This window comes from Denticeps clupeoides, chromosome 15, assembly GCF_900700375.1.
Source record: "Denticeps clupeoides chromosome 15, fDenClu1.1, whole genome shotgun sequence".
Classification (NCBI taxonomy): Eukaryota; Metazoa; Chordata; class Actinopteri; order Clupeiformes; family Denticipitidae; genus Denticeps; species Denticeps clupeoides.
This window is the reverse complement of record NC_041721.1, coordinates 20,206,437-20,233,244: the sequence shown is the minus strand read 5'-3', so window position 1 is coordinate 20,233,244 and position 26,808 is coordinate 20,206,437. Positions and strand designations below refer to the sequence as shown.

Sequence of the window (26,808 nt, the reverse complement as noted above, 5' to 3'; positions counted from 1 at the left end):
TAATTCACAACACAGCACGGAAACAGCCCTTGTCAGTTCAAAATTATCTGCTATATCATCGGACAATTACTGTATTTCAATACTCATTCTAATTGATCTCAGTGCAGCTTTTGATACTGTTGATCAACGCAGGATCTATACTAGGACCAATACTGTTCTCTCTGTATATGCTTCCACTTGGAAACATAATTTGGAAACATTATATCAACTATGCAGATGAACTGTACATCTCAACCAAACATGGATAAGGCATTGATATAAAAAAATGAGAACTGTTTACAAGACATTATACTGGATGATCAGCAACATTCTAAAGCTAAACTCGAAAAACACTGAAATATTGTTACTTGAACCTAAAGCTGGCAGAAGAAACCTATCCGACCTCTCAGTCAACAATGATGGGACTCCCACCACTATATGTACAATTGCCAAAGACCTGGAAATCACAATAAACAGAGAATCACATAAGCATCATCTGTAAGACTGCATTCTTTCACCTCTGCAATATTTCAAGGTTAAGATGAAAACATAGCAGGCATGATGCAAAAAAAACGGTACATGCATTTGTAATGTCAAAAATAGACTACTGCAATGCTCTACTTGAAGCCTGGCATCATCTCTCAGTAAACTCCAGTTTAAAATTCTGCTGAAAGAATTCTAACTAGAACTAGAAGATCTGAAGAACTGTATTGGCTACCGGTAACATTTTGCTGACTATAAAATTATTTTACTAACATACAAAGCTCAACATAGACTGATCCCGAATTAGCTAAGTGACTTGTTAGAAGAGTACAACCCTACATGAGAATTATGCTCACAAGACACCAGACTCTTACTGGTACAGAGAATTAACAAATTAACAAAGCAGGTGGATGAGCTTTCTGCTAAAGAACTCCAAAGCTTTGGAACAGCCTTTCTGGTAATGTTCAGAACTCAGATACAATGTCAGTGTTTAGGCTAAAAACACATATTTTTAGCCAAGCATTCCATACTGGTTAAAACACACAAATACTATGATGTTCATCTCACCTAGGCTATCCTAGATAGGGGGCCTTTGTTGCTCTCAACATGTACACAGGCATCAGCCATCCAAGTCTTACTTACTGTCTCTCCCTTGAGTTTTTCTAGATCATTGTTCCTGGTAATGAACTTCTGACAAGACAACCATGCATGACATGTACCAGAGGGTCACCACAGCCATGGCTACAGCTTCAGAGATTTGGTCCAATTTGGTCAGTATGTTGTGAATATGTTCTTTGTGAAGTGTTTGTAAGAATTTTTTATATGTCGAACAGTTTCTTGCCTATGACATTTCAAATGCAAGGTAAAAGCTGTGGTTTTGGATCAAACAGTTTTTTGTATCCTGTGGAAATACTATGTAATCTACATATCCCAAGTCGTGTCACCATTTTGAACAAATTTCCAATTTATATCCTTTAGCTAAAACGCATAAAAATATTTTTTACATTATATGTGTTTTCTCAGAAACCAAAATTACAGAGCAATTTCTCTTTCAGGAGCAGAGGAATCAGATGGCTGACAGTTTCAATGAATAATGTATTTGGTAAAATCATTCTGCACACATCCATTCTTTTACAATAACATCAAAGAGCGTTGTACCATGTTTACGGGGGGCCCATTAATCACTGATTACCGTTATATTTATAACTTTTTACAGGAAAAGTTAATTACAGAGAGCTGCCCACCTTTAAGAAAGGCTACAGTTCTAAACCTGATGATGTATGTGTGCAGCAAGCTGGCAAAACAAATAAACACAGTGCACTGGAAACAATGGTTATTCCCGACATCAAATACAAGTAATCATGGTGAAATATCTTAAAATAGTGCAAGTCACCAATTCCAGTGAAGAAGATACCCACACATCTACTGTATCACATAGAAAAATGACCAAATTGGGAAAAGTTCCAGCTTTGTAGATGCTGTTGAAATGTAAATTGTGCTGTATGGGGCTTGTACCAACTTTGTGTCTAATTTGAAAGTCAATTTCTTAGATCTGATATCTGCAGTAACAAAAGGAAAACAATTTGACGTGATCTGTAACACAGCAATCCAAAATCTCCTGGGCTTGGACTTGCTGAGAAAGTAACCAGAGTAGGATTTAAATCGTGAGTACTCCTACATGCATCATGTAGTTGATAAGGACAATCCAAATACTCAAGATACTTCAGCCAGAGGGTAAGGGCCAGGTAAACTCACCCCAGGGCCAGGTAAACCAGCCATTCCCCTCTCTCCCCTCACACCAGGCAGACCAACCAGTCCTCTGTGCCCTGTGATGCCTGCTGGTCCTGGGGGCCCTTCAGGACCCTGACCAAAAAAAAAGGAGAAGGATGTTGAAGATGAGTGCTTATATAGTAATAACTGTTAAGCTTGGAAAGAGCAGTTAATCATGTTTGGTTAACAAAATCAAACATTTGGTATTTACAGATGTGTAATCTCCAATATAGAATGTACCTCAAGTTCCACTAGGAGAAAATATTTACCAGTAATCCATCTTCCCCAGAGTCTCCCTTCTCTCCCGAAATTCCAGGTGAACCAGCAGCTCCAAGCTCGCCTGTCTGCCCAGTAAGACCATGTTCACCACGTAGTCCAGATGCACCACGCTTTCCAGGGGCACCCAGTAGGCCGGCCTGCCCTACTGGTCCCTGCAGAAATTAATACAGAAATTATTCTGCAGTTGTCTAATAATAGTATTACTAAATAAAATCTTTATGTTTCAAGCAAGGATATGGTACGATTAAAGGCACTCAATATCAAAAAGCAGGTCAACCTGTTGTGGTATTATACACAAAAATAATAATATTTAAACATTTTACAACCCCAAATCAGAAAAGGTTGGGACAGGGTGGAAAATGTGAATAAAAAAAGAAAAAAACAGTCCTCAAATTGTATTTCATTGCAGACTGTATGAACACAAAATAATTATTTTTTTCTTGTCAACATCATTTGATTTGTAAATAAATATCCATTCTTGCCATTCAGGCTTGAAAAAAAGCCTGGACAGTACAGCATTTACCACTTTGTACATTTCCCCTGTCTTTTAACAACACTTAACAACACATTTAGGCATTGAAGAAATCAAGTGACTAAGTGTTGCAGGTGTTAGTTTGTCCCATTCTTCCAGCAAACAGGATTTTAGGTGCGCAACAGTACAGGGTCTTCATGGACGCATTTTTCATTTCAAAATGCGTCAAACATTCTCTGAAGGAGACAAATGGCAGGCAGGCCAGTCAAGCATCCTCTTCTTATGCAGCAGTGTGTGTGCAGTATGTGGTTTTTGTTTCACCTGATTCGTGCATCACTGCACAATGGACCATCCCAAATGCCTCCAAGACCAGAGAAGTCAGCACTGGACACAGCACTGGACACTATTTATGTAGGGTTTCCTTTTGGCACAGTACAGTTTACTACATCCAGTTTTAATGTAACTACATACTGTAGTGCTTGAGAGTGACTTCCTGAAGTAGTCCTGAGCCCACACAGTTATATAACTTATTGATGAATGACGGTTTTTAATGCAGTGCCGTCTGAGGGCTCGGAGATCACAGCCATTCAGTTTAGGCTTGTGCCCTTGGCCTTTACGTACGGTAATTTATCCCTAATTCTTTTCACTATGTCATGCAATGTAGAGGGAGGAATGCCCAAAACTCTTCGTATCTTTCTTTGAGAAACATTGTTCTTCATCATTTCAAAGCTTTTTGCCCACACTTGCCGGCAAATTGGTGATCTTCTGCCCATTTTTGCTCCTAAAGGAGTAGGTCTTTCCTCGATACCGCTTTTGTACCGAATCATGATTTATGATAGGGTGGTAGTAGCCTAGTGGGTAAGACACTCGCCTATGAACCAGAAGATCCAGGTTCAAATCCCACTTACCACCATTGTGTCCCTGAGCGAGAGACTTAACCCTAAGTATCTCCAGGGGGACTGTCCCTGTAACTACTGATTGTAAGTCGCTCTGGATAAGGGCGTCTAATAAATACTGTAAATTAAATTAAATTAAATAAATGATACCGAATCATGTGTAAAATAGATTTTCATTGTTGTGAAAAATACCAAAATAATGTACTATACTACGAAATACAGCTAAATTTATATAATCACAGGTAGTAAAGGTGGTCCAAAAAGTATTCAGACCCCCTTAAATGTTTCACTCTGTTATATTGCAGCCATTTGTTAAAATCATATATCCTTATTAATGTACACACAGCAGTCCATATTGACAGAAAACACTGAATTGTTGATATTCTTGCAGATTTATTAACAAAGAAAAAATAAATATCACATGGACCTAAGTATTCAGACCCTTTGCTGTGACATATTTAACTCAGACCCTGTCCATTTCTTCTGATCATCCTTGAGATGATTCTACACCTTGATTTGAGTTCAGCTGTGTTTCCACTAGATGAGGTTGTAACAAAGTCTGTGTACTACCTGTGTCAAGAAGTGCTATTGTAGTGAGGCCATTAAATACCACAGGGGTAGTCTTCTTCCCAGATCCAGGTAGCCCACACATGCCTGCCCTCTTTGCTATCCCAACATGACAATTGCAAGCAATATGCCGGGTCTGACTGCAACAGACAAATAACTGGCCCCCTATGAGACGTAACTAACGGCCTAGGGTGTAAAGCAGTGGTGTCAGTAATGCATACTTCAGTGTCAGTACCCCTAACTCTGACCAACTTCACTACCTTCAGCTTTACCTCCAGTTGCTGAGACTGATCTTCTGCAACCTGAAGGTTTTGGGTCTCTGCCGGGCTGACCGGAATGCTTCCAACAACTCAGCAGCTTGCTGGACTGATGCCGGGTTGTGTTCCTTTACTCACACATGCCCTCGAGGCCGTCTCAGGTGCCAAGGTCTACACTAAACTCAACCTCAGGTCAGCATACAATCCGATCCGCATCCGATAGGACAATGAGTAGAAAACCACCTTCATCACCCCCACTGGTCACTATGAGAATTAAGTAATTCCCTTTGGACTCTACTTCCAAGAGGCTGGAAGTATTAGTGTCGTGGCCCCTATCCACAATGCTGAAGCAGCTGCAACAGTTCCTTTGGTCTGTAAACTTCTATCAACGCTTCATCCGTGGCTACAGTACAGTCGCTGCACCCCTCACTGCTCTCACAAAGCCATCACTACACCCTTTCCAGATGACCCCTGCCTCCATCCAAGCCGTCCAAGCACTTCTCCACCGGTTCACCTCAGCTCCGGTCCTGCAGCATCCTGTTTTCAGTTTAGATTTAAACACTGAAACTGTGTCTGAGTCCCGAACACTGACTGGCAAGTGGTTCCACAACTGCGGAGGATCTGCTCCCAGCTGTGACCTTCTGTACTTTGGGTACCAGTAGTGACGCCACACCCGTTGATCGCAGGTACTGTGGGGTGAGACCATTTAGAACTTTATAGGTCAAAAGTAGGATTTTGTAGTCAATCCTAAATTTGATGCGTAGCCAGTGCAGTGATTGTAAGTCTGGGGTGATGTGGTTGAATTTTGTAGTTCTAGTTAGAACTCTAGTTAGAACTCTACTCATGCACCTACTAGAGCATCCAGACAGTAATGTGTTGCAGTAATCTAACCTTAATGTGATAAAGGCATGGACTAACTTTTCTGCATTGTGCATTTAGATGATATTTCTGTTTTTTGCAATATTTTTAAGGACACCAATGAGGACACCTAGATCCTTTACTTCAGTACTTGGTGAGATAGAAAGACGATCCAGAGTTATGATGTAGTCAGCCAGCCTATGTCTGGCTGCTTTGACCCAAGTACAAGAGCTGCAGCGCGAGATGCAGCCCTGATCAGAGGCCAACAGCAGGTCATTAACCAGCGCTGTCTCAGTGCTATGATGAAGTCTAACACTAAAGTTACACTAGAGTAAAAATTCTTGTATGATTTGTATGTTGTGCCTATATGAAAGATTGAATGCAGGCGGCAGTAGCAATAGCAGAATCATTTTCACAGGTATGATCTAGCAGTCACTGCGCTGTTTCACACTTCTATGTGGGTGAACTGCATGTGACTTGGGAAGTCCTGCTGCACACCATAAAATAGAGCTGCCCACACCAAAAAAGGAGGGAACTCAGGTGGAGCAAAACAGTCACTTTATTCATACAACAGGATCAGGGCAGGGCATCACAACATCATCTGAATCATCCCTTAGGTGGAAATTAAAAAAAAAAAACACCACAATGAAATATTTTCACATTTTTTGTCACTGTCTGCAGGGTGTTTTTATCTATTGACCAGATCACAGCTTTTCTCAACAACTGTCACTAAATCAAAGATAAAACAGGTGCATAACTACAAATCATTTCCACACAGGTTAAACCCAACAAGCAGGTGCGAGGGAAATTGTTGTGCTTGGCAGGCACATGTAGGTTTCTGTAACGGACTCACAGTTTTATTGACTGAAGTGTTAAAAACCATGGGGCTTGAACATCAATGTCAAGTGATAAGAGATAAGAGATAATGACAAGAGGTCTGTATTTCTCATCTTTTCATCCAGACCTGAGGGCAAACTTGATGCTACAATATCTATACTATACTAAACTATACAGTGGTACTATAAGACTACCAACTGGTATGCATGCTAACATTAGTAAATATCATATAATAATTTCCTTTTCTGACTAATCAATGTGGGGCAGTGGGTATGGAAAAGGCCTGGCAGGATTTAATTCAGTCATGGAAAACAACTCACCACCCAAGTCCTTGATACAGGGGACTAAATGAGAGAGCAGTTAAAATCTTACTTACAGCAAGTCCTGGGGAACCAACTCCTCCTGGGGACCCTGGGAAACCACTAGACCCCTGGCAAAAAGAGGCAAACTCTAAATGACAGTCACCATATTTAGCCTAGTTACATACAGAAATCAAGATTCACAAATGGCAAGGTTTGAATTATTTTTTGAGATACTGGATAAAACCTTTGAGCTGGAATCCTGATGCTAGAGTTGGCAATAAGTTCTGTTTACTCACAGCTGCTCCCTGTGTTCCTCTACCACCCTTCAGACCTGTCACTCCAACCGTTCCCTACAGACAGAAGCACCACAGTACAGTGTACCTGAGATCTCTTCACAGTGCTGGGACAATTTAATTCCCTAGTTCTATCAAAGTATCCAAACTCACCTGAGGGCCCAGTTTCCCAGCCATACCTTGAGACCCAGGTGACCCAGCTTCACCTTTCTGACCAGGCTCCCCAGGCTCACCTTTTACCCCAGGCTGTCCATCAGGACCCTGAAAGAAACTCACTTTACATACAGGATAAAGAAAACCATATATATACATACATACATATGTCCATATGAAAAAAGATACATGTGTTTGACACAGAATTCAAAAACGTTTATTGATGGAGACTGAGAAAGAGATTTCCAGAGCTGTGGGGTCATAACACTAGGAGTCTGGTGTGTGAGACAGTGAGGAGGTTACTGTTGGAGGATCTGAGAGTGACAAAGAGTGTATGCAGCCTGGAGTAAGATAGAGACGGGGGGGGAATGTTATGTAGGGCTGTGAAAGTAAGATGAATAATCTTAAATGTAATTTAAAATCTTAACTAACATTCACAAGTTAAGTAAGAGTCTACCATGGCACTGCCTAGTTTACTTTTATTTTAACTCTAAACTGCAGATAATATGACGTTCAGTAACTAGGTTTATAGCATGCTTGTTTAATGTAGCCAACCAACACAATCAAAATATGGTTAGCCTTGGCATAACAATCTACATAATGTACTTTCATGTTAGGAGAAATATGTTTTATTTATTTATTTTTAAAAATCAAAGTCACTGTGATTCTAGAGAAGGCCTAAAATACTTACTGGAGGTCCAGCAAAGCCAACAGCTCCAGAAGGACCCGGTTCTCCAGGAGAACCCTGAAACAAAAACTGTACATGAGTACATACCTCTTTGGACCAAACACCTTAAATTCTGCCCTCTGAATAGTATGTGAATGAAATGATGACATTTTAGTAATTTATTAGTAATGAACACACCTGGAATTCTGAAACAACACTACACAATATGTCAAAAAGTCCACAACATACACGCTCACAAAGAACAAGCCACAGGCAACAAAAGTCCATAACATAGGTGGTGCCTGTCCAGATCTCATTACTTACAGCCCGAGCCTTGGAACCAGGGGTTCCTTGGGGTCCTCGAGGCCCAGGTTCTCCCTACAATAATCAGGACAAAAAAGTTCATTAGAGCAGAGAATGGATAGTATTTGTATCAGTAAAGTTTCGTGCAGTTTTTCTCTTGCATGCTCTCTCTTAGAGCAAATAATTTTAATTGAAAATTAATTCATACAAATTCAAGTCATTTGATTCAAATATTACTTAAATCAATTACTGATAGCATTTCACTATTGTTAATGTAATTATAAAAATATATAAAATAACTGAAGAATGATCACACTGAGCCTCTGAGTTTGCTTTGCTGAAAGTAGAATTGAAATATAGTGATAAAAGAATGGAAGTGAGTTTAGCTCTAACACCTTTTCTCCAGGGGGTCCTAATGGGCCATTAGGTCCAATTGATCCAGGAAGTCCCTACAAGACACATTTTAAATAAATTTTTTCTCATTAACTTCAATTTAGTAAGTTTGGCCTGCTTCATATCACTCACACTCGGGCCATCATTGCCAGCAGTCCCCTCCGACCCCTTCTCTCCAACAGCACCCTGCCAGAAAAAAAATATTGTTGATGATTGGAACCCACATTAAAGAGGCATCATAGTTCTCTATGCCCAACAACAGGTAAGAAGAAGAATTACAATGGCAAATCTGATCCATAATCAAAAGTCAAAAGCACAAGCAGATGTTTAATGGTTTACAATCAAGGAAAATAGTATGCTCTAGGATGCTTACACTCTCGCCTTTGAATCCAGCAAGACCTGATATGCCCCTCTCTCCTGGCATGCCCTGCAGTCCAGGGGGTCCAGCTTCCCCAGGTCCTCCTGTGGGACCTGCTTTACCCTGGAGTGGAGACAAGGAGGCAATTATATAACTTGACATAAAAGTTATGAAATGTTATTCTTTAGGCTGATTGCATATATCACACACAGTCTGATTTAGTGTTTGTGTGCAGTAAGGCATCAGGTTATGTTGGTCTGTGTAAAATAATCATACAAGGTTACGCAGTGGCCTTCAGTGGAGCCTGATTTTCTGAAGAGCATGACATGCCTATCATTAACAAATTAGTGAACAATTTTACACCTCCCCTTTAACTCTCAGAAGTGGCTTTCACATCACCCCTGTAACGATGCCATGTTGCATTAATTACCTTTAGCCCATCAGGACCTGGCGCTCCTGGCAGGCCTTTTGACCCATGAAGGCCATTTGGTCCAACTTCACCTCTTTCACCTGGAGTTCCTCGCTCCCCCTGGGTAAAGGTAAGTAGATCACACACATTCATTCATACTTCATTCATTACTACACTTTTATACTGCATTCCGTACCTACTAGCAGAAAGCAGAATGTCTGGTTTCTGTAGTTTTAGTCAAGGTGACATTGATGTCATTTTAGAATTTATGTTTCTGGTTCTGGCTTCCTGGCTATTTTCTGTTGAAGGCAAGGTACTGGCTAGGTTTTTAAGATAAGATATTATTAATTTATTTGTCCCATGAGTAGAAATTTGCATAGTCACAGCATAAAGTGGATTGAAAAGTAAACAGTATCAAAAGCACACTAAAAAACAATCTGAAAAATCGATAACATAAAAATGCGTCAAAAAAGTGTTTTAAAGTGTATTGAAAAAAAATGCATATATGTGAATATGTGACTAACTGCATCACTTGATCTGACCCAAAAAAGCATTTGTCCATAGAGGTTCCAATGGGTACACTGGGTACACAAAGAAAACATATTAAACAAGATTACTGAAATGTATTTAATGCTTTGTATAAAAGCCTGTGTTGGTGATGGCAGCTTTAAGGTACCTCCTGTATGGAGAAACTAGATGCATGCTTTGCATTGCTATGATTTTGGCCCATTTGTACACACAAAAGTCTTCAAATACTGAAGGTTCTTTAAAAGTGAAGTGATTGTCATTGTGATACACTACAGCACAGCAAACGGTGCACACAACAAAATATGTCCTCTGCTTTTAATCCATCAGCCTTTGTGAGCAATAAGCAACTTTGCTCACAACAGCTCCCTACAGCTCCTACAGCTCCCCTTTCCAGACAATGGCATTGGAATTCATAGCGACTTTTCTGCGCAACGTTCCTGAAGCTAGAGGAGACCAACAACGTCCCTGTTGCATTTTTACTTTTGTGCTGGAGCGAATATGGACACCGCAGTGTGCTTTTTTTAACCGCAGTTTTTTTTAACCCTGTAAAACTGAGGAGAATGGTTATAAAAAACTCTCTCTCTCTACACACAAAAGCACTGTATTCAAACCACTTCAACATGATGTTACCTGGCAGAAAGCGGCATGGCACAATAGAGGTTAAAAGGATGAACAGTTTCTAGTTTATTAGAGGGTGGTAGTAGCCTAGTGGGTATAATACTCGCCTATGAACCAGAAGACCCGGGTTCGAATCCCACTTACTACCATTGTGTCCCTGAGCAAGACACTTAACCCTAAGTTGCTCCAGGGAGACTGTCCCTGTAACTACTGATTGAAAGTTGCTCTGGATAAGGGCGTCTGATAAATGCTGTAAATGTCAAAATTAAGCCCAGTAGATTATTATTGCAGTTACATGTAAATATTATATGTAAAACAGGTACCAATGTTACAGAGAAAACCAAAATGAAAGACAGGTGGAAAAGATAGAAAAAGACAGAACAGCCTGAACCCAGCTTCAGACACATCACCTGATCCAGGAGAAAAATGGGACGAGAGAAAAGACTCGTATAATATTGGGGAATTGAAAGTGCACCACCATACGTGCCCCAACGAATTTTTCTTTAGTCTTTGTAGGTTTGTGTTAGGTGTAGTGTTACTGGCGTTAGTACCATTAATTGTTTGGGTATTTTGTCTATGTTTTTTATGTCTCTTATTCATGTTCTTTTAGGTTCTTTCACTTACAGGGCTGGGGAGGGAGTTATATAAAGGTTCTGCTTTTTTATTAGAACATTTTGAATGCTTGCTGGTATTTATTGGGAGTCTGGGGAAATACACTTATGCGCTAAAATAGCTTATGCATTGTATGTTCCATAGTGGAGGCACCGTGTGATCTGAATTTAAGTGGGGTTAATTTAGTTGGGTTAGTGATTGGGAAACTGGAGAAATCCAGCCACTCCATCATCTGAATATCAAGAATGTTTAATTTTCAATTCATTCTAACTTCAATTATTAGAAGAGTGCCAGGGCTGTATATAAAAAAACCAGCCCCACACATGTGACTCCGCTCACGTGACCTGGGGAACGCAGAAGCGAATGAAGCACCCGGCATTTAATGAGTCATTGATTGGCTTCAGCTGGATGACTTAGCTCCACTCCTCTGACAAAGTAAGATCGATCCTTTACCTTGTCCTGATCAAGCTTCCCTTTTTTTTTCTTGTGTTTCTTTGTGCGAGTGTCAACAACCAGCTGATTATCACTTGTAGAGCAAACAGGTGGTGATTCACTCGCCCTCTTTGCGCTGTTGCACAATTGGGTTTTCTCATCTCCACATAGACGTGCTCTCTCGTCTGTCTCCTCCTCAATTCATGACATGTTTTCACATCTAATCTTTGAAAACATTGTAACTTCTAATTCCAGGTCTTTCTGAAGCTCTCCACAAGTGGCTCTAGGACAACTCTTCTGATAATTCACTCCTCTGTCTGAAATCTTTTGGGTAGTACCTAGCCGTGGCCAGTTTATGGTGAAACAATGTTCTTTCCACTTCCGGATTATGGCCCCAAAAGTGCTGGAACCATCAGTATGTTTTGGAACAATATGGTTGTGACAGTCTTGAGAGAGCTCTTTGGTGTTACCAATCATGAGATGTTTCTTATGGCACCTTGGTAATCCTTTTTATAGGCCATCAGTTGGGACTGAAGCATCTTATATTAAACTGCTGTTATTAAAGTGGCAGAATTGTTTTCTACTTTCTTAGCTTTCAGCTGGAGTCCATGCCATTCCATCCCCCTTGATCATGTTGAATGTAAACATGATTAAGATAAATTTGCCTAATTATGTAATTTTGCCTAATAACTTTTTATGTAGCTAAGACATAGGTTCTGCTAGTACTTAGTATTTCGCAAGGGATGACCACAATCTTATAACTATGCAGTTCAGTACTGTACATGAAAAAGCTGACGCAGCTTACTCTCGGTCCAGTGGCACCAGCAGCTCCAGTCTCTCCGTGAACACCCTGTCAGCAGTCAGTGAGGACACATGATTTATTAATGCAAATTAATAAATTGTTTTTAACTTTAAGTATAGAAATGTCAACATCATACTTACTTCGTCACCTGGTTTACCATGCTCTCCAGGTGGACCAGGGGGCCCAGGCAAACCCTGGAACAATGAAACACCAAATGCCCTTTAAAGGTTTATTTTCACTTAGAGCCTGTGTGATGAAGTATTCATACCTGGAAGCCATTTATTCCAGGAGGTCCCTGCTCTCCTCTCTTTCCTGCTATACCCTGAATAAAATTATTAAAGGCATTATATTATACATTTCACAGCATGGAAACAATCATGCTTTTGATCTGAGAAAAGACATACCAGTGGTCCAGCTGGTCCCAAGGAACCCTCTTCACCATCTTTTCCATTTACTCCCTACAATAAATCATAAATCCTTTCATTCATTAGCATATTCTCATTACTTATTGGACTTTCTTATTGGGGACGGTGCTTTGCTCAGTGGCACCTCAGGCAACTTTTTGATTACAGGGCCACTTCCTTAACTTCTATGCCACCACTGCCCCAAGTAGCCAATGGTCGGCAAGCTTCCATGACATTAGTTTAGCGCTTTGTAGCCAAGAAAAAAAAAAATTCACTCCAACTAGATGAATCCACAGATGTCAGTGGAAACGCACAACTTGATCCTGATTTATGAGTACATGCTATTCTGCAAAACAATGTAGTTACGATCAAAAGTGCACACCTTTCTGACTGAGCACAGATCTCCCCATGCCACCTCTTGTCTGAAGTAAACAGAAGCAAGATACTGGTCACTTATCAGAAAAAACTCTTGGAAGTGTCCTCTGACCGTTGCCTCCAGATCGCAAATTCTTTGGTGTGTGTGAGGCAGAAATATTTCACAGGGGGTACAAGATTGAGAACCCCGTACACAACCACAATATATTTGTAAATATATTATGTGACAATATATTTTGTGTGTATTCATATATTGGGAATTGTACATAGTAATATATGTTGATATATTCTATAATAATGTGTTTTATATGTAAGCAATATATGAAATATGATATATGACAATATATGAAAATACTGCATTATTGCCATTTTCATATATTGAATAAATATATTGTTTTACTATTTAATATATTATTAAATATACTGAAAAATATCCTACATAATATGGCAAGCCAAACAGGAAATAAATAATATATATATTGACAGGGAACTGAATATAGGGAATGAAAGTCTGAAAATATGGAATGAAACCCAAATATATGGAATGAAACTTGAATATATGGAATGAAAGTCTGAATGTATGGATTGAAACTTGAATATATGGAATGAAAGTCTGAATGTATGGAATGAAACTTGAATATATGGAATGAAGTCTGAATATATGGAATGAAATCTGATGTCACCAAGCCGTTGGCGCCATTTTGAGAATGTTAGTTCACTAAACAGGTGAATTGTTCCTCACCACGAGTGATTCTGCACCAAACCCAGTGGCAGCAGTTTTAAGCAGCAAAGACATAATAAACACTCTGGCTAATGCTTGCAGTAACACTTATAATAATTCTACCAGCATTGGGCATAGAGATGTATTCAATGTTTCACCGTGGAAGACCTAATGCAGCGACAGTAGCTGCTTATTCATGAAGCATCCGCACTGACCGAAGCTTCCCACCGCCATTCCTACCTACAACCTCCGTCCATTAATACGGAAACGGAGGTAAGTAAACCGGGAGGAATTACAGGGCAAACTAACTTCAGCATTTTAAATCCTATATATCAGCGCTGCCTTATCCCAGCGTGCCATGCAACGTTTAGATTCAGGCTGCACACACAACGTTTATTCTCTTCTATTTTATACATGAATGTAATCTGCACTTTTTAAAGATAGCAGAACCTTTGTGTCTGCTAAACACGCTAAACCGCGCTGTAATTTGTATAAAATCGTCCCTGTGGCTGATTGTGCTCTATAGTGAGTTGAGTTTATGATGAACCCGGTGTAGCGTGTGAAATTCCGCTGGTGCAGATTTTACATGTTAAAACGGCGCCGGAGATACTCGCACAGGCAGCGACGAGTGTAAAATAGAATAAACTTTGTGTGTGCAGCCTGAATCTAAACATTGCATGGCGCGCTGGGATCGGGCAGTGCTGGTATATCGGATTTAAAATGTTAGTTTGCCCTGTAATTCCTCCCTGTTTACTTACCTCCGTTTCCATATTAAAAGACGGAGGTTTATGTAGGAATGGCGGTGGGAAGCTCGCCTGATATGGAAATATCGAAAAATATTACTACTTCATCAGTAGTCCTATGCTGAATGTTGGTAGAATTATTTGCGGTGTTACTGCATGACGTCAGATTTCATTCCATATATTCAGACTTTCATTACATACATTCGGGTTTCATTCCATATATTCGGGTTTCATTCCATATATTCAGACTTTCATTCCATATATTCAGACTTTCATTCCATATATTCGGGTTTCATTCCATATATTTAGACTTTCATTCTATATATTCAGACTTTCATTCCATATATTCGGGTTTCATTCCATATATTCAGACTTTCATTCCATATATTCGGGTTTCATTCCATATATTCAGACTTTCATTCCATATATTTGAGTTTCATTCCATATATTCAGACTTTCATTCCATATATTCAGACTTTCATTCCATATATTCAGTTCCCTGTCAATATATATATATTATTTATTTCCTGTTTGGCTTGCCATACTATCATTAAATGAGATTATATATTGAAAAAGGCATTGCAAATATATGGGGAATATGGCCAATGTAAATTCTAATATATAGCAATATATGTTTGTTTCGCAAGGGACTATTCTAATGCATTAATTCCTATATAATATATTACATCCCTGGTCTCACTACTGTCTTGCCTTTCACAAATTATTCCTGCCACCTTGCTTGCGTTCTCTTACCTCTCATTGACATTTCCCATTGCTCTGGACTGTTGAACCCAAGTATCTGAACTCTACTCCCTGTAACCTAATCACCCTTCTGTAATCCCATTCATTTACACACATGTGTTCTGTCTTAGTCCTACTGACACTTTCCAATGACACAGCGTCATTGTCATCCTATCAGCTTTTAACATCAATTTTAAAAATATCAGCTTTTAGCATCAATCCAGACCACTTGAATTCAGAGGAAGGAGAACCAAGTCCAACCAAATCCAACTGCTGGCTTCACACACATTTGTATGCCATATGGTTATCTTTTCAGTTGAAATCAGCCTCATTCAACATTCTCCTGCTAATTTAGTGCAGTTAGAAAGAAATCACTCACTCTTTGTCCAGGAACTCCAGCAGAGCCAGCCTCTCCTGCCTTTCCTGCATCTCCCTAGAGAATAAAGTCATTTAAATTTGATCAGTGTATGTATGAACCTCTACTGCATTATTAACAAAAAGACAGGGGTGGTCACAAGCTATGTTCTAGTTGAATGCACAATAGAAGTTATAAGTGAAACTCACACTGAAACCTTTGGGCCCTGGAAGACCCATTGATCCAGGTAGACCCCGAGTCCCAGTTGCACCTGCTGGACCTGGGCCACCATCTTCTCCTGGACCTCCCTGTATGAAACCACCTTTAGAAACTTATATTTTCTATCTGCTGATCACTTACACTTTTCACACAGTTAGTACACACAGAGTAGACATGAATTAGTCACCTGTGGACCAATCCTCCCCTCAGCTCCCTGGATTCCTGGAACACCAGTCAAACCCTGAACAAAGAAATACAAGTAAACACAATTTTCTTAGTAAAATAGGAGCTCATCTTGAAAAATGACTGAAAACAAGATCTTCTGCTTACCCTGGCACCTGGAATTCCTGGTTCACCGAGTCGGCCTGGATCTCCATTGGCTCCTTTAGAAGCAGTTGATCCAGGAATGCCTCGCTCACCTTGGGAACCCTAATAACAGCAAAAAGAATATATCACCATTTTCAAATTGTACGATGAAGGCTATCATTTTTTTATCCAATTTGTACCTTCTGACCAGGCAGTCCATCAGATCCAGGGAAGCCTCGGTTACCGGGAGCCCCCTGACACACAATTTTGTATTTTTAATTTCTACAAAACCCAAATAATTTATGTTATTACATCAGTTTAAAACACTTACTCTCTCTCCAGGCATACCAGGTGCCCCCACAGAACCAGCATCTCCTCGTGGACCCCTCTTCCCTTCCTCACCCAAAGGGCCCATTTCACCCTGTGGCCCTTTGGAGCCCTGCAAAAGAAGGCCTTTCAATGAGGCAAGAAATCTGACATGTAAAAATGTCACAAATCCGGGAACTTACCAGTTCTCCCTTGAGTCCAGGCTCTCCTTTAAATCCTGGAATTCCCACATCACCCTGATGGAGACAGTGAGTGTGACCAGATTTATTTAACAGATTATATATGTAAGTGCATTTCAGTAAGTGCATTTTATTTGAACTTTTTATAAATGTATACAAAATACAACATGTGCAGTTTCAATTTTTATAAAGAACATCTTGTGATGTGAAAGCTACTCTCAGGCCTGGATCTAGATAAGATCAGATCAGTGTTCATGATTCAAAAAGTGGCCACTGGAAGTCTTGATTACAACACCACCTTATTAATTATGAACTCTATATCATAATTTCTCTGATGCAATTAATTACATCTCATATGAAGACATCTTTATCAACATAGTAGTAGCAGAGGTCAGTCACCCTCAATGGTTCTATCTGGCTGAAGGTATCAGCCTGGTAGATACCTTCCTATGGAGCAACACTCTTGTTGAAGTCTTCTACTTACAGCATTTTTTAAGCTTTTAACTAACTGTTTGGGTTGAAGTCTAAACCTTCAACACTGGATAAATGTGTGCTATCTTTTTTGCAATGCAAGTTTATTAAAAAGATCTTTTACCAATTGACCTTTCATCCCTATCAGTCCAGTGGTTCCTTGAGGACCTGGATGACCTGGAGGACCAAGTAGTCCCACGGGCCCCTGAATTCCAGCAGTGCCCTGTACGGGAGGCAGTTAAATGTATTTAGTTCAAGCAGCATCTTTACATTATGTTTGTGAGATATTTGGCTTCAGTGTCCTGGCTGTGGCATGACCCTATGTTTACCACTGGGCCTTTTGATCCTGGACTCCCATCTGTCCCAGCTGGACCCTGCATCATTAGAAAGTAATCAGTAGAAAGTAGTCTTTATCTGCCATATAAATCTGCTTCTAATAATGTACCTGATTCCCAACAGAACCAGATTGACCCTGCCAACCGCTGTCACCTCTTGGGCCCTGTGGTCCATGTGGACCCCTAACCCCTGTAGCTCCAGCCTCACCCTCACAGAGAAACACAGAAGTAGAAATGTGCTTCAATAACACATATATGGAACAAGTAAAGAAAATACAATTCCTTGCGGCAATCCTAGAAAACTTAATCTGTTTGAAACACAACATTAAACATGCAAAGGGGAAATTGGCACAGGGCATTGCCCTCCTGGGGAAAATAAAGCATTTCTTCAACCAGAAAGCACTTTATACATTATACCATACATTAATACTACCATATCTGATCTATTGTGTAGAGGTTTAGGGAGACATACAACAGTGAAAGTAAAAGTAGTGAAGTGATTGTCATTGTGATACACAGCAAGCACAGCACATGGTGCACACAACAAAATATGTCCTCAGCATTTAGGCTATCACCTTAGTGAGGCAGGCCATGAAAGACCAGGGGGTACTGTGCTGGGACTATGCTCAGTGGCTGCTCAATGGCACCTTGCCGGTTTGGCATTCGAACTGGCAACCTTCCATTACAGGTCTGTTTCCATATCATACACTAGGCCACCACTGCCACATTGTAATAAACAAACAATTAATATAAGGGACACTGATTTTTAACAGACATAAGGTTAGAACAATTTTTTTATGTGTTTCACAATAGCAGTGGTTACAATTACTTTTATACTATTGCCTATTTTCTTTCCAAACAAAAGAAATGTTATTATGATGAAAATTTAAATTGAATTGAAATGATGAAATAGATTTATTAATTGCATCAATTAATATCCTCAACATCTGCAATTTAACCAGCATTTAAATTAATTAAGATGCACAATGTTAAATATACAGTACATAAAATACTTCAATAAAATGCAACAGAAATATAAGTAAAATTGATAAAACACTATTCTCTGCAGATAATTATCAGATAATGATCAGAATGATCTTACTTTGGATCCTGATACTCCTGGAAAACCTGGGGCCCCAGGGATCCCCAATGGGCCCTGAATAGATAAAAAAAAAATAAAGATGTAAGTAATGACACAATGTCTCTAGGATAACCCCACAACAACCTTCATGTTCAGTATTGACTTTGTCATTTTTATTACCAAAAGTAATAATCAGCTCTCACCATAGGCCCTGGTTTACCAACGTTTCCTGATGTGCCACGCTTGCCCTGTGAAAAGTAATAAAATCTGCTTGTTGAATTTTTTTTTTTTGTTCAAAACTCTGCTTCAGAATTTAATAGTCTATATATAAATAAATGCATAAATGAGATAAAATACATTACCACTGGCCCAGTTGGTCCAATCTTGCCTCTTTCACCTGCCATTCCTATAGAACCCTACAGAGCAACCCCAGCAACACACAAAATTTCACACCAATTAATTACACTCTGATCTGCCTAATAAAAAACATTTTCTTCTAAAGGACTAAATTAGTCTGACCATCCTGTTGGTTTTAGACAATAACATGAGTAATAATATGAGTTATCATAATGCATAAATTCATGAAAGCATGTCAAAACATTGGAAGATGATTTATGAGAAGTGTTTTTTGTACATACACGTTCCCCCTGGGCTCCCATTTCCCCTGGCTTTCCTGATTCACCCTGGTAACATACATACACACATACACATACAAAGAAAGTGGTTAGAAGAAATAAAAAAATTGAAACATTACTATGTCTGAACAGGAGGTTGTGTCTGACCTTTAATCCAACAGCACCAGGCTCCCCTCGGGGTCCTGCCAGACCTGGGAATCCCTAAAGGAGAGAGTAAATGACCAACTCAGAAATTTGACATATATAGACATCATCACTATCATTATGATGAGCATTTAAAATCATAATGAGCACAGAATTCTATGACAGTTCGTTAATTCACTTTACTTAATATTTAATTATTTAAAAGGCAATGAAAGCTCCCCACTCACCTTGATCCCTTTCAGTCCTGATGTTCCTGGCAATCCTGGAAACCCTCTAGATCCCTGGAACACATTAATATGCAAATGTGTCAAGCTGAGTGCATGAGGCTATGAGACTTATTTTTCTTTTCCACATACACTTTCCTGCCCTAAATATAACATGTAATGTACTAAATGCAGTCAACATTACCGGAGATCCAGGAAATCCCACTTCACCAGTGTTTCCAGGTGGACCAGGCATACCCTGTTTCAATCAAAGGTTGTTTTTTTTTTTTTTACCTTAAAAGGAGTTAATACATCTGCTTTGCCTACTTTTTGCTTAAAGAGCCATTTAAGAACACAAAATAATTGAATACTTCAGTAACACAACCATCAGACATATTTGACCAATACACATTTTTTGAGTAGATTATCAACCATAAAGGGAATTGTTCAAAAGTCCAGAAAGTCCACTGGCTTCAGCTAATCAAGCAAACATGTTTTGATAGTTATGTTTTGATAGTTTATGCTTTGATAGTTTAATATTAAAATGACTGTACTCACATCTAGCCCTGGTTTTCCCATGGGTCCATCAGGGCCTCTGTGACCAAAAGAACCCTATAAGACAATCAGTATTCAGACACTACACTGCACACGCACTCATGTCCTTGAAGTCCACTGTCTGTTTAGCGGTGTGAACCAAAATGTGAAGAGTAGGAACTTATCAATTTTATCAGTGGTCTTGACACTGACCATTGTTCCTGGGTCTCCTACATCTCCTGGGACACCCTGTGCTCCAGTAGGGCCCTGTGAGAGTGAGAAATATACAGTTTTTATAAATTAAAATGTATTTATAAAAGACAATTAAACATGCATGTCCCCCCAAAAGGAACAACGGAAATCACTCAAAGCCCAAATTCACAAACACATCTACAAGTGTGGTCAACTATATGTGTATGTAACTATATGTATACATTTTCCATTAGTATATTAGTGCCTTGAAAAACTATTCATACCCCATAAACATGTCTACATTGTCAATTTACAACCACAAATTTAAAAATCCTGATCTGAAGAAACTAGTAAATATAGTCCACTTATGTAGTTTTGTTCAGTTTATTGGAGAAAATAAGTGAATGAAAAGCATCATGAAGACCAAGGAACACATCAAACAGGCAAGAGATAATGTTTTGAAGTGTCAGGGATCAAGTTGAAAGGTAGCTTTGAATATCTCACAGAGAACTGTTCAATCCATTATCTGAAAAGAGTATACTACAAGTGCAAACCAACAGCAACAACATTTAGGTCAGCCAAACTGAGGCGAGATGAAGTGAAAGTGAAGCGATTGTCATTGTGATACACAGCAGCACAACACACGGTGCACACAGTTAAATTTGTCCACTGCATTTAACCAATCACCCTGAGCAGTGGGCAGCCATGGGGACGGTGCTTTTGCTCAGTGGCACCTCAGTTCGGGATCGGGATTCGAACCGGCAACCTTCTGATTACGGGGCCGCTTCCTTAACCGCTAGGCCACCACTGCCCCCTGCCCCCCTGTGTACAACTAAGTAACTGTGTTTTAAACGGGACTTGATAACTGACACTGTGTCTGGGATTTTTTGCAGCATTAACAGAAGGCTAGAAAGAACAGATGTGTTTTCAGTTTATATTTAAACAGTGAGTCCCGAATACTAGCCAGCATATATGAGGAGGCACGTACTGGCCAAAGAGGTGGGAAATGGATGCAATGGATAACTGTTTTTTTTCATAATCGCACTTTGTCAGGCCTCTTCCCCAAGACTTGTTGAACTAGGGTGTCGCACCTGAAGGCAGAAAAAAAGTGAACCAAATAATAACACTTCTCACTATTGACAATATTAAGACTAAGAGCAAAAGGAAGTGTGCAGTGAAATGAGTGGGTGTAAAACGTGTTTTTTTGTGGGGCAGTGGTGGCCTTTGTGGGGCAGTGGTGGGAAGCGGCCCCATAGTCAGAAGGTTGCCTGTTTGAATGCCGATCTGCTATGGTGCCACTGAGGTCCCCACACACTACTCCCCGGGCGCCTGTCATGGCTGCCCACTAAGGACGCATTTCGTTGTGTGCACCGAGTATCACAATGACAATCACTTCACTTTCTTTCTTCTTCTTTCTTTCTTTCTTTCTTGCTTTCTAATTGCCACAGGCTAGCTTCCGTTTCACCCTGTCAGCTTCTCTCTCACGATAATTAAAATGCAAGGATGGTGGCCGAGAATTGCATATCAAATTAAGAACAAATGTACAAGCAGCGAATCATATGGAAAGGAAAGGTACTACAGGGTGGGTCATTTATATAGATACACCTTAATAAAATGTGAACGGTTGGTGACATTGAACACATTTTATAAGTGGTCAGAAACTTGTAAATAACTGATGAAAGAATAAAGTTACGTTAAAACCAAGCACACCATTATTTTTCTTGTGAAATTACCAATACATTTGATGTGTCACATGACACCCACCCATCTTGAAAAGTTTGCCCCCTCACATGTGCCACAAACAGGATGTTAATATCACCAACCATTCCCATTTTATTAAGGTGTATCCATATAAATTGCCCACCCTGTATATATCAGAAGTTTGTGTTTATTTGATTGTTTTATTTGATTTATTTTCCATATCAATGTCTTAAAGTTTGATTTAAGGGAGCAGGACGTTTGTTTAAGGTGAGGCTGCTCCTTCTTGCCTCAGGCCCGATTCTGAGAACTGTTGTGGATTGCAAACTCAAGTAATGTAAGGCGAGGTCAGATTGGGTTTGATGTGGTCTTTGATTGTGCATCCAGTCATGCATTACAGTAATCTAACCTTGACCAACCTCTCAGGGTTAAGTGTCTTGCTCAGGCACACAATGGTAAACCTGGGTTTGAACCTGTGCCTTCTGGTTCATAGGCAAGTGTGTTATGCACTAGGCTACTACCACCCAAATTCTAAGGTGAAATAATGCTATCCTAGTGATCCTGTCAAATCAAGTATGATTAATAATAAATTAATGGTTTAGATAAAATTATATTGATATGTTATAATGGCCCTAAATCCTACATCTACATAGACTTAAAAATGTATGTTAACAGATGCTCTGTATTCCGTCTGAGCTGTACCTCAATTGAAAAGAAGAATTGTCAAAACCTTTGGTATCTAGATTTTCAACCTAGGGCAGTGGATGGCCTAGTAATCAGAAGGTAGCATGTGTGACTTTGTATTGCTCTAAGGTTATCATCTGGCCTTTAAATTCTCCAGATTGCATTCCAATCAAGCATCTGTGGAATGTCCTGGCTTTGACTTTGGGATATACAAAAATAAATAGTTGTTGTTGGTTTTTTTGCAAGTCCACAGAATAGTTTCAGAAAAACAAAATCCTCTTTTTGAAAGTGGCCAACTCAGAGAATAGACCTCAACCCAATAGAGATACTATGAAATGACTGAAGAGAGTCAGGCACATGAGACATCCAAAGAATATGACTGAGCTAAAGCAGTTCTGCCAGGAAGAATGGGTTAATATTCCTCTAAATGATGTACACAGATTGGTTATTGGTGCCAAAGGGTGGTTCGAACCTTCATTCATTTGTCATCAAACAATGTTGTTAATTGTTGTTTATAATTGTTCTCAATAAAGATAATAAAAGATCAGAACGTTTTGTGTTATTGTCAAGTACAGCGGCTTGTAGTGCAGTGTTGTGGGTTGTAAGGTGTTTTGGATTTTGCTGACTGGTGCTCGTTGGGTGGATCCTGGACTAAATGAACACTAATAATAACTGGCTATGTCCCTACCAGGGACTGGTGTGTTGAATCAGCCTGGTTCTCAATGACTCTGATGGACTAATTGGAGGAGACTTGGTATTGGTTGTGGGTAGATTTGTATGCCTGATAAATAGGGCCCACCTTGCATCGTGAGGGGGACGGGAGAGAACGGTGACGAGGAACCGGGACTCGTGACGTCACCAGCGACGCGAACGGCGGCGACGCGACCAGACGCCGGACGGTGACCGGCGGCGTAGTGGAGGCGGAGCGGCCAGCGGCGCTACAGCCAGTAACCGACAACGCGAGCTAAGTACCCCGCGAAGGGACGTCGGAGTTGTCATTTCCGGTTAAGGCGTTATTGTATGTGGACCTGAATCATTCCATTCAGCAGCCCGACGGTGTTTGTTGCAGTGGGATCGGCGTATCGCGACGGTGGCCGACGAGGGAAGGAAGCGTGGACAGAGTGGAACGGCGCCTGCTCTTGTTGCGTTTTCATTCATACGGCCTGGCCGGGAACTGGGCGGAGCTTGTTGCCTGGCCGGGAACTGGGCGGAGCTTGTTGCCTGGCCGGGAACTGGGCGGAGCTTGTTGCCTGGCCGGGAACTGGGCGGAGCTTGTTGCCTGGCCGGGAACTGGGCGGAGCTTGTTGCCTGGCCGGGAACTGGGCGGAGCTTGTTGCCTGGCCGGGAACTGGGCGGAGCTTGTTGCCTGGCCGGGAACTGGGCGGAGCTTGTTGCCTGGCCGGGAACTGGGCGGAGCTTGTTGCCTGGCCGGGAACTGGGCGGAGCTTGTTGCCTGGCCGGGAACTGGGCGGAGCTTGTTGCCTGGCCGGGAACTGGGCGGAGCTTGTTGCCTGGCCGGGAACTGGGCGGAGCTTGTTGCCTGGCCGGGAACTGGGCGGAGCTTGTTGCCTGGCCGGGAACTGGGCGGAGCTTGTTGCCTGGCCGGGAACTGGGCGGAGCTTGTTGCCTGGCCGGGAACTGGGCGGAGCTTGTCGCCTGGCCGGGAACTGGGCGGAGCTTGTCGCAGAGTATTCCGGAGGGCGACGTGGGCGTGTTCGCGGGATCCTGGACTGCGTGATCCGGCGCAGCTGCGGAGTGGAGCGCGCGGAGACCGACGTGTGAACACTTCCGGTTTGACAATTCGTGCGACCATTCGTTTCGTGGGTTTGGGTAGACTAGTTTCATATTGGTCGGGGGGAGCCGACCAGTATTTAAGATCTTTTCTTATTAGATAGGTATTTTTACATAGGTATGTTTTAGGTAATTAGTAATGCTGTGTGTATGGGGGTTAAGATAACCAGCCTGGTTTGTCACCATGCTGATTTTATTACCCACCCAACCCTCTTAAAATGTGCATTTGTGGTGCTTCACTTGCGGTTTGAAAACATGTTTTGTGTGATCTCCGATTTCTGATGAATTGTGGGTTTGTATGTGTGCTCTGAATTGTCACGATGTGTACCGGGGAGGGTGACTTTAACCCGGCAGTACTAGTGAGGTGTAACCGTTCCTGGCAGTGTTATTCTCATATGCCCCCAACATGCATTTTGTCTGTTATTTAAATATTAAATAAAGTGTTTGAATTATACTTTGCGTGTTGCCTGTGTCTGGGGTGGACAAAGTGGAAGCAATAAGTAACCTTACGGTCACGACATAGATGGAGCGCTGATCACATTTTATGACAAATTAATGCAGAAAACCATGAAATTCCAAAAAGGATTCACATACTTTTTCTTGCCACTGTGTATATATCAGCCACGACCAAAAGTCATAAATAACATGACATCCCAGATTAGATTTATAATCATAACATTTAAGAAAAGCCCAAAACCAAAGTATAATGGTGTGATGCCCAGGTGACACTGGGATTACCAAGATGGCATCACTCTAATCACTCCAAGATGGCATCACAGTCTAATGATCAGCAGGACCCTTCATAATTGTATCTGCAGAACACATAGGTTGTCCTGCATTCTTCTGAGATACATTGAGGTTATCCCAGCTACGGTGTTTTTCAGTTAATTTTTTGTATGTTTGGTCATCTGTCTATTTCTTTTGTATATATTAAAATACCATGTAAGTCACAATGTTGAGCGTTTGCATCTCTCTCCTTCACCATTGCATTGTTGATTAACGTGTCAACCATAAACGGTGACTTCTAAAACAAGCAAGCTTCACAAATATACATTATCTTACATAACCTATAAAATAATAACAAATACATCTTCACCAAAATGTTATAAATAATAATAAAATAAAATAATTGTCAATAACAGGTGACACACACAAGTGGTATAATGACATTGGACATATTGAACTCACTGGTGGGCCAGCTGGTCCTGGGTGACCTCTTGGTCCTGCTTCACCCTAAAGATAAATAGATTTAAAATCACATATTTTATGGCACAAAACCAGTTTTACCCACAGCTTATTAGACATTCAACTGTGATTTTGAGTGTAGTTATAAAGATCATTAATTAAGCAAAGGAATGAAACTTTGACATTTAAATATCAGCAAAATGCAGTAAATTAAAATAAAAAATGAAATAAATCAATGGATACAGTACAGGTCATTGTGGCATCCAGCTTCTTACTCACCGGCATTCCTGAAACCATTCCTGCACCTCTTAATTTATCATGGAAGCCTGACGCCATCTGAGATGCTAACTGGTTCTGAGAACAGAAATCAGCCATTAGCTATAAGACAAATATACAGTGGGTACGGAAAGTATTCAGACACCCTTAAATTTTTCACTCTTTATTATACTGCATCCATTTGCAAATTTCAGTTTTTCTTTGTTCTTTGTAATATAACAATGAGTGAAAGTTTTAAGGGCGTCTGAATTCTTTCTATACCCACCGTATGTGTGACATCATTCGACTCTTCCACTCACTATGCATCATCACTAATTCCTAAGTAGATTTGTGGCTTCCATAGCCCATCTTGATTCACTGGGAAGAGAGTGAGGACTCACCTAGGGTTGGGGCATTGCACATACCATTCACGCAAACCTTTAAACCTATGAACACCTATTGTGCATGCCTTTGACCGGCGGGAGGAAACCCAGAGAACACACCCGCCAAAACAAGGAGAGCATGCAGATAACATCATTAGAGAATTAAGAATTTTGAACTTATAAAATGTATGGCACAGACAATGTAATAAACAGGAAGTTTAGATTTTTCAACCTACTACTCACCCCTGAAGGCGTTGGATGTCCAGGAGGACCTGGTTCTCCCGGCATGCCTGGTACTCCTGGCTCACCATCAAAGCCAGGTGGGCCAGGTACACCCTGTGCAGACACAGATACAATAAGTTCTGACATTTGACTTTCAGGAACAACATTTAAATCTCTCAGCAGAAAATCCTGATCTTTTGAGAGCAGCTCCAGAGTAAAAGGGGAGTTTTGTTGCTCAACATCTAACTGAAATTTTTTTTCTTGCAGTTTTAACACTGTTTACAAACAAACATAGCTTTTCACATGGCAGCAAGAAAAATAGCAGCCAGTCATATAAGCCCATATGGGAGTCCCCTA

The 26,808-nt window shown here is 40.6% G+C and overlaps 1 protein-coding gene across 1 annotated transcript in view; it reads right to left on the bottom strand.

Moving 5' to 3' along the window:
* col5a2b (collagen, type V, alpha 2b) overlaps positions 1–26,808 on the bottom strand; it is a 51,286-nt gene that overhangs the window by 15,548 nt on the left and 8,930 nt on the right. The window contains exons 7-43 of the mRNA XM_028953758.1: positions 26,473–26,565; positions 25,871–25,945; positions 25,595–25,639; positions 20,255–20,308; positions 20,066–20,119; positions 19,713–19,766; positions 19,532–19,585; positions 19,308–19,361; positions 19,164–19,208; positions 18,888–18,941; positions 18,729–18,773; positions 18,547–18,600; positions 17,555–17,653; positions 17,439–17,483; positions 17,234–17,332; positions 16,642–16,695; positions 16,464–16,571; positions 16,333–16,386; positions 16,157–16,255; positions 16,014–16,067; positions 15,817–15,915; positions 15,632–15,685; positions 12,673–12,726; positions 12,537–12,590; positions 12,409–12,462; positions 12,272–12,316; positions 9,298–9,396; positions 8,883–8,990; positions 8,642–8,695; positions 8,512–8,565; positions 8,138–8,191; positions 7,838–7,891; positions 7,147–7,254; positions 6,997–7,050; positions 6,775–6,828; positions 2,502–2,663; positions 2,218–2,325 (exon numbers count right to left, since the gene is read on the bottom strand). Coding sequence (XP_028809591.1) covers positions 2,218–2,325; positions 2,502–2,663; positions 6,775–6,828; positions 6,997–7,050; positions 7,147–7,254; positions 7,838–7,891; positions 8,138–8,191; positions 8,512–8,565; positions 8,642–8,695; positions 8,883–8,990; positions 9,298–9,396; positions 12,272–12,316; positions 12,409–12,462; positions 12,537–12,590; positions 12,673–12,726; positions 15,632–15,685; positions 15,817–15,915; positions 16,014–16,067; positions 16,157–16,255; positions 16,333–16,386; positions 16,464–16,571; positions 16,642–16,695; positions 17,234–17,332; positions 17,439–17,483; positions 17,555–17,653; positions 18,547–18,600; positions 18,729–18,773; positions 18,888–18,941; positions 19,164–19,208; positions 19,308–19,361; positions 19,532–19,585; positions 19,713–19,766; positions 20,066–20,119; positions 20,255–20,308; positions 25,595–25,639; positions 25,871–25,945; positions 26,473–26,565 — 2,562 coding nt within the window. The remainder of the gene's footprint in view (positions 1–2,217; positions 2,326–2,501; positions 2,664–6,774; positions 6,829–6,996; positions 7,051–7,146; positions 7,255–7,837; positions 7,892–8,137; positions 8,192–8,511; positions 8,566–8,641; positions 8,696–8,882; positions 8,991–9,297; positions 9,397–12,271; positions 12,317–12,408; positions 12,463–12,536; positions 12,591–12,672; positions 12,727–15,631; positions 15,686–15,816; positions 15,916–16,013; positions 16,068–16,156; positions 16,256–16,332; positions 16,387–16,463; positions 16,572–16,641; positions 16,696–17,233; positions 17,333–17,438; positions 17,484–17,554; positions 17,654–18,546; positions 18,601–18,728; positions 18,774–18,887; positions 18,942–19,163; positions 19,209–19,307; positions 19,362–19,531; positions 19,586–19,712; positions 19,767–20,065; positions 20,120–20,254; positions 20,309–25,594; positions 25,640–25,870; positions 25,946–26,472; positions 26,566–26,808) is intronic.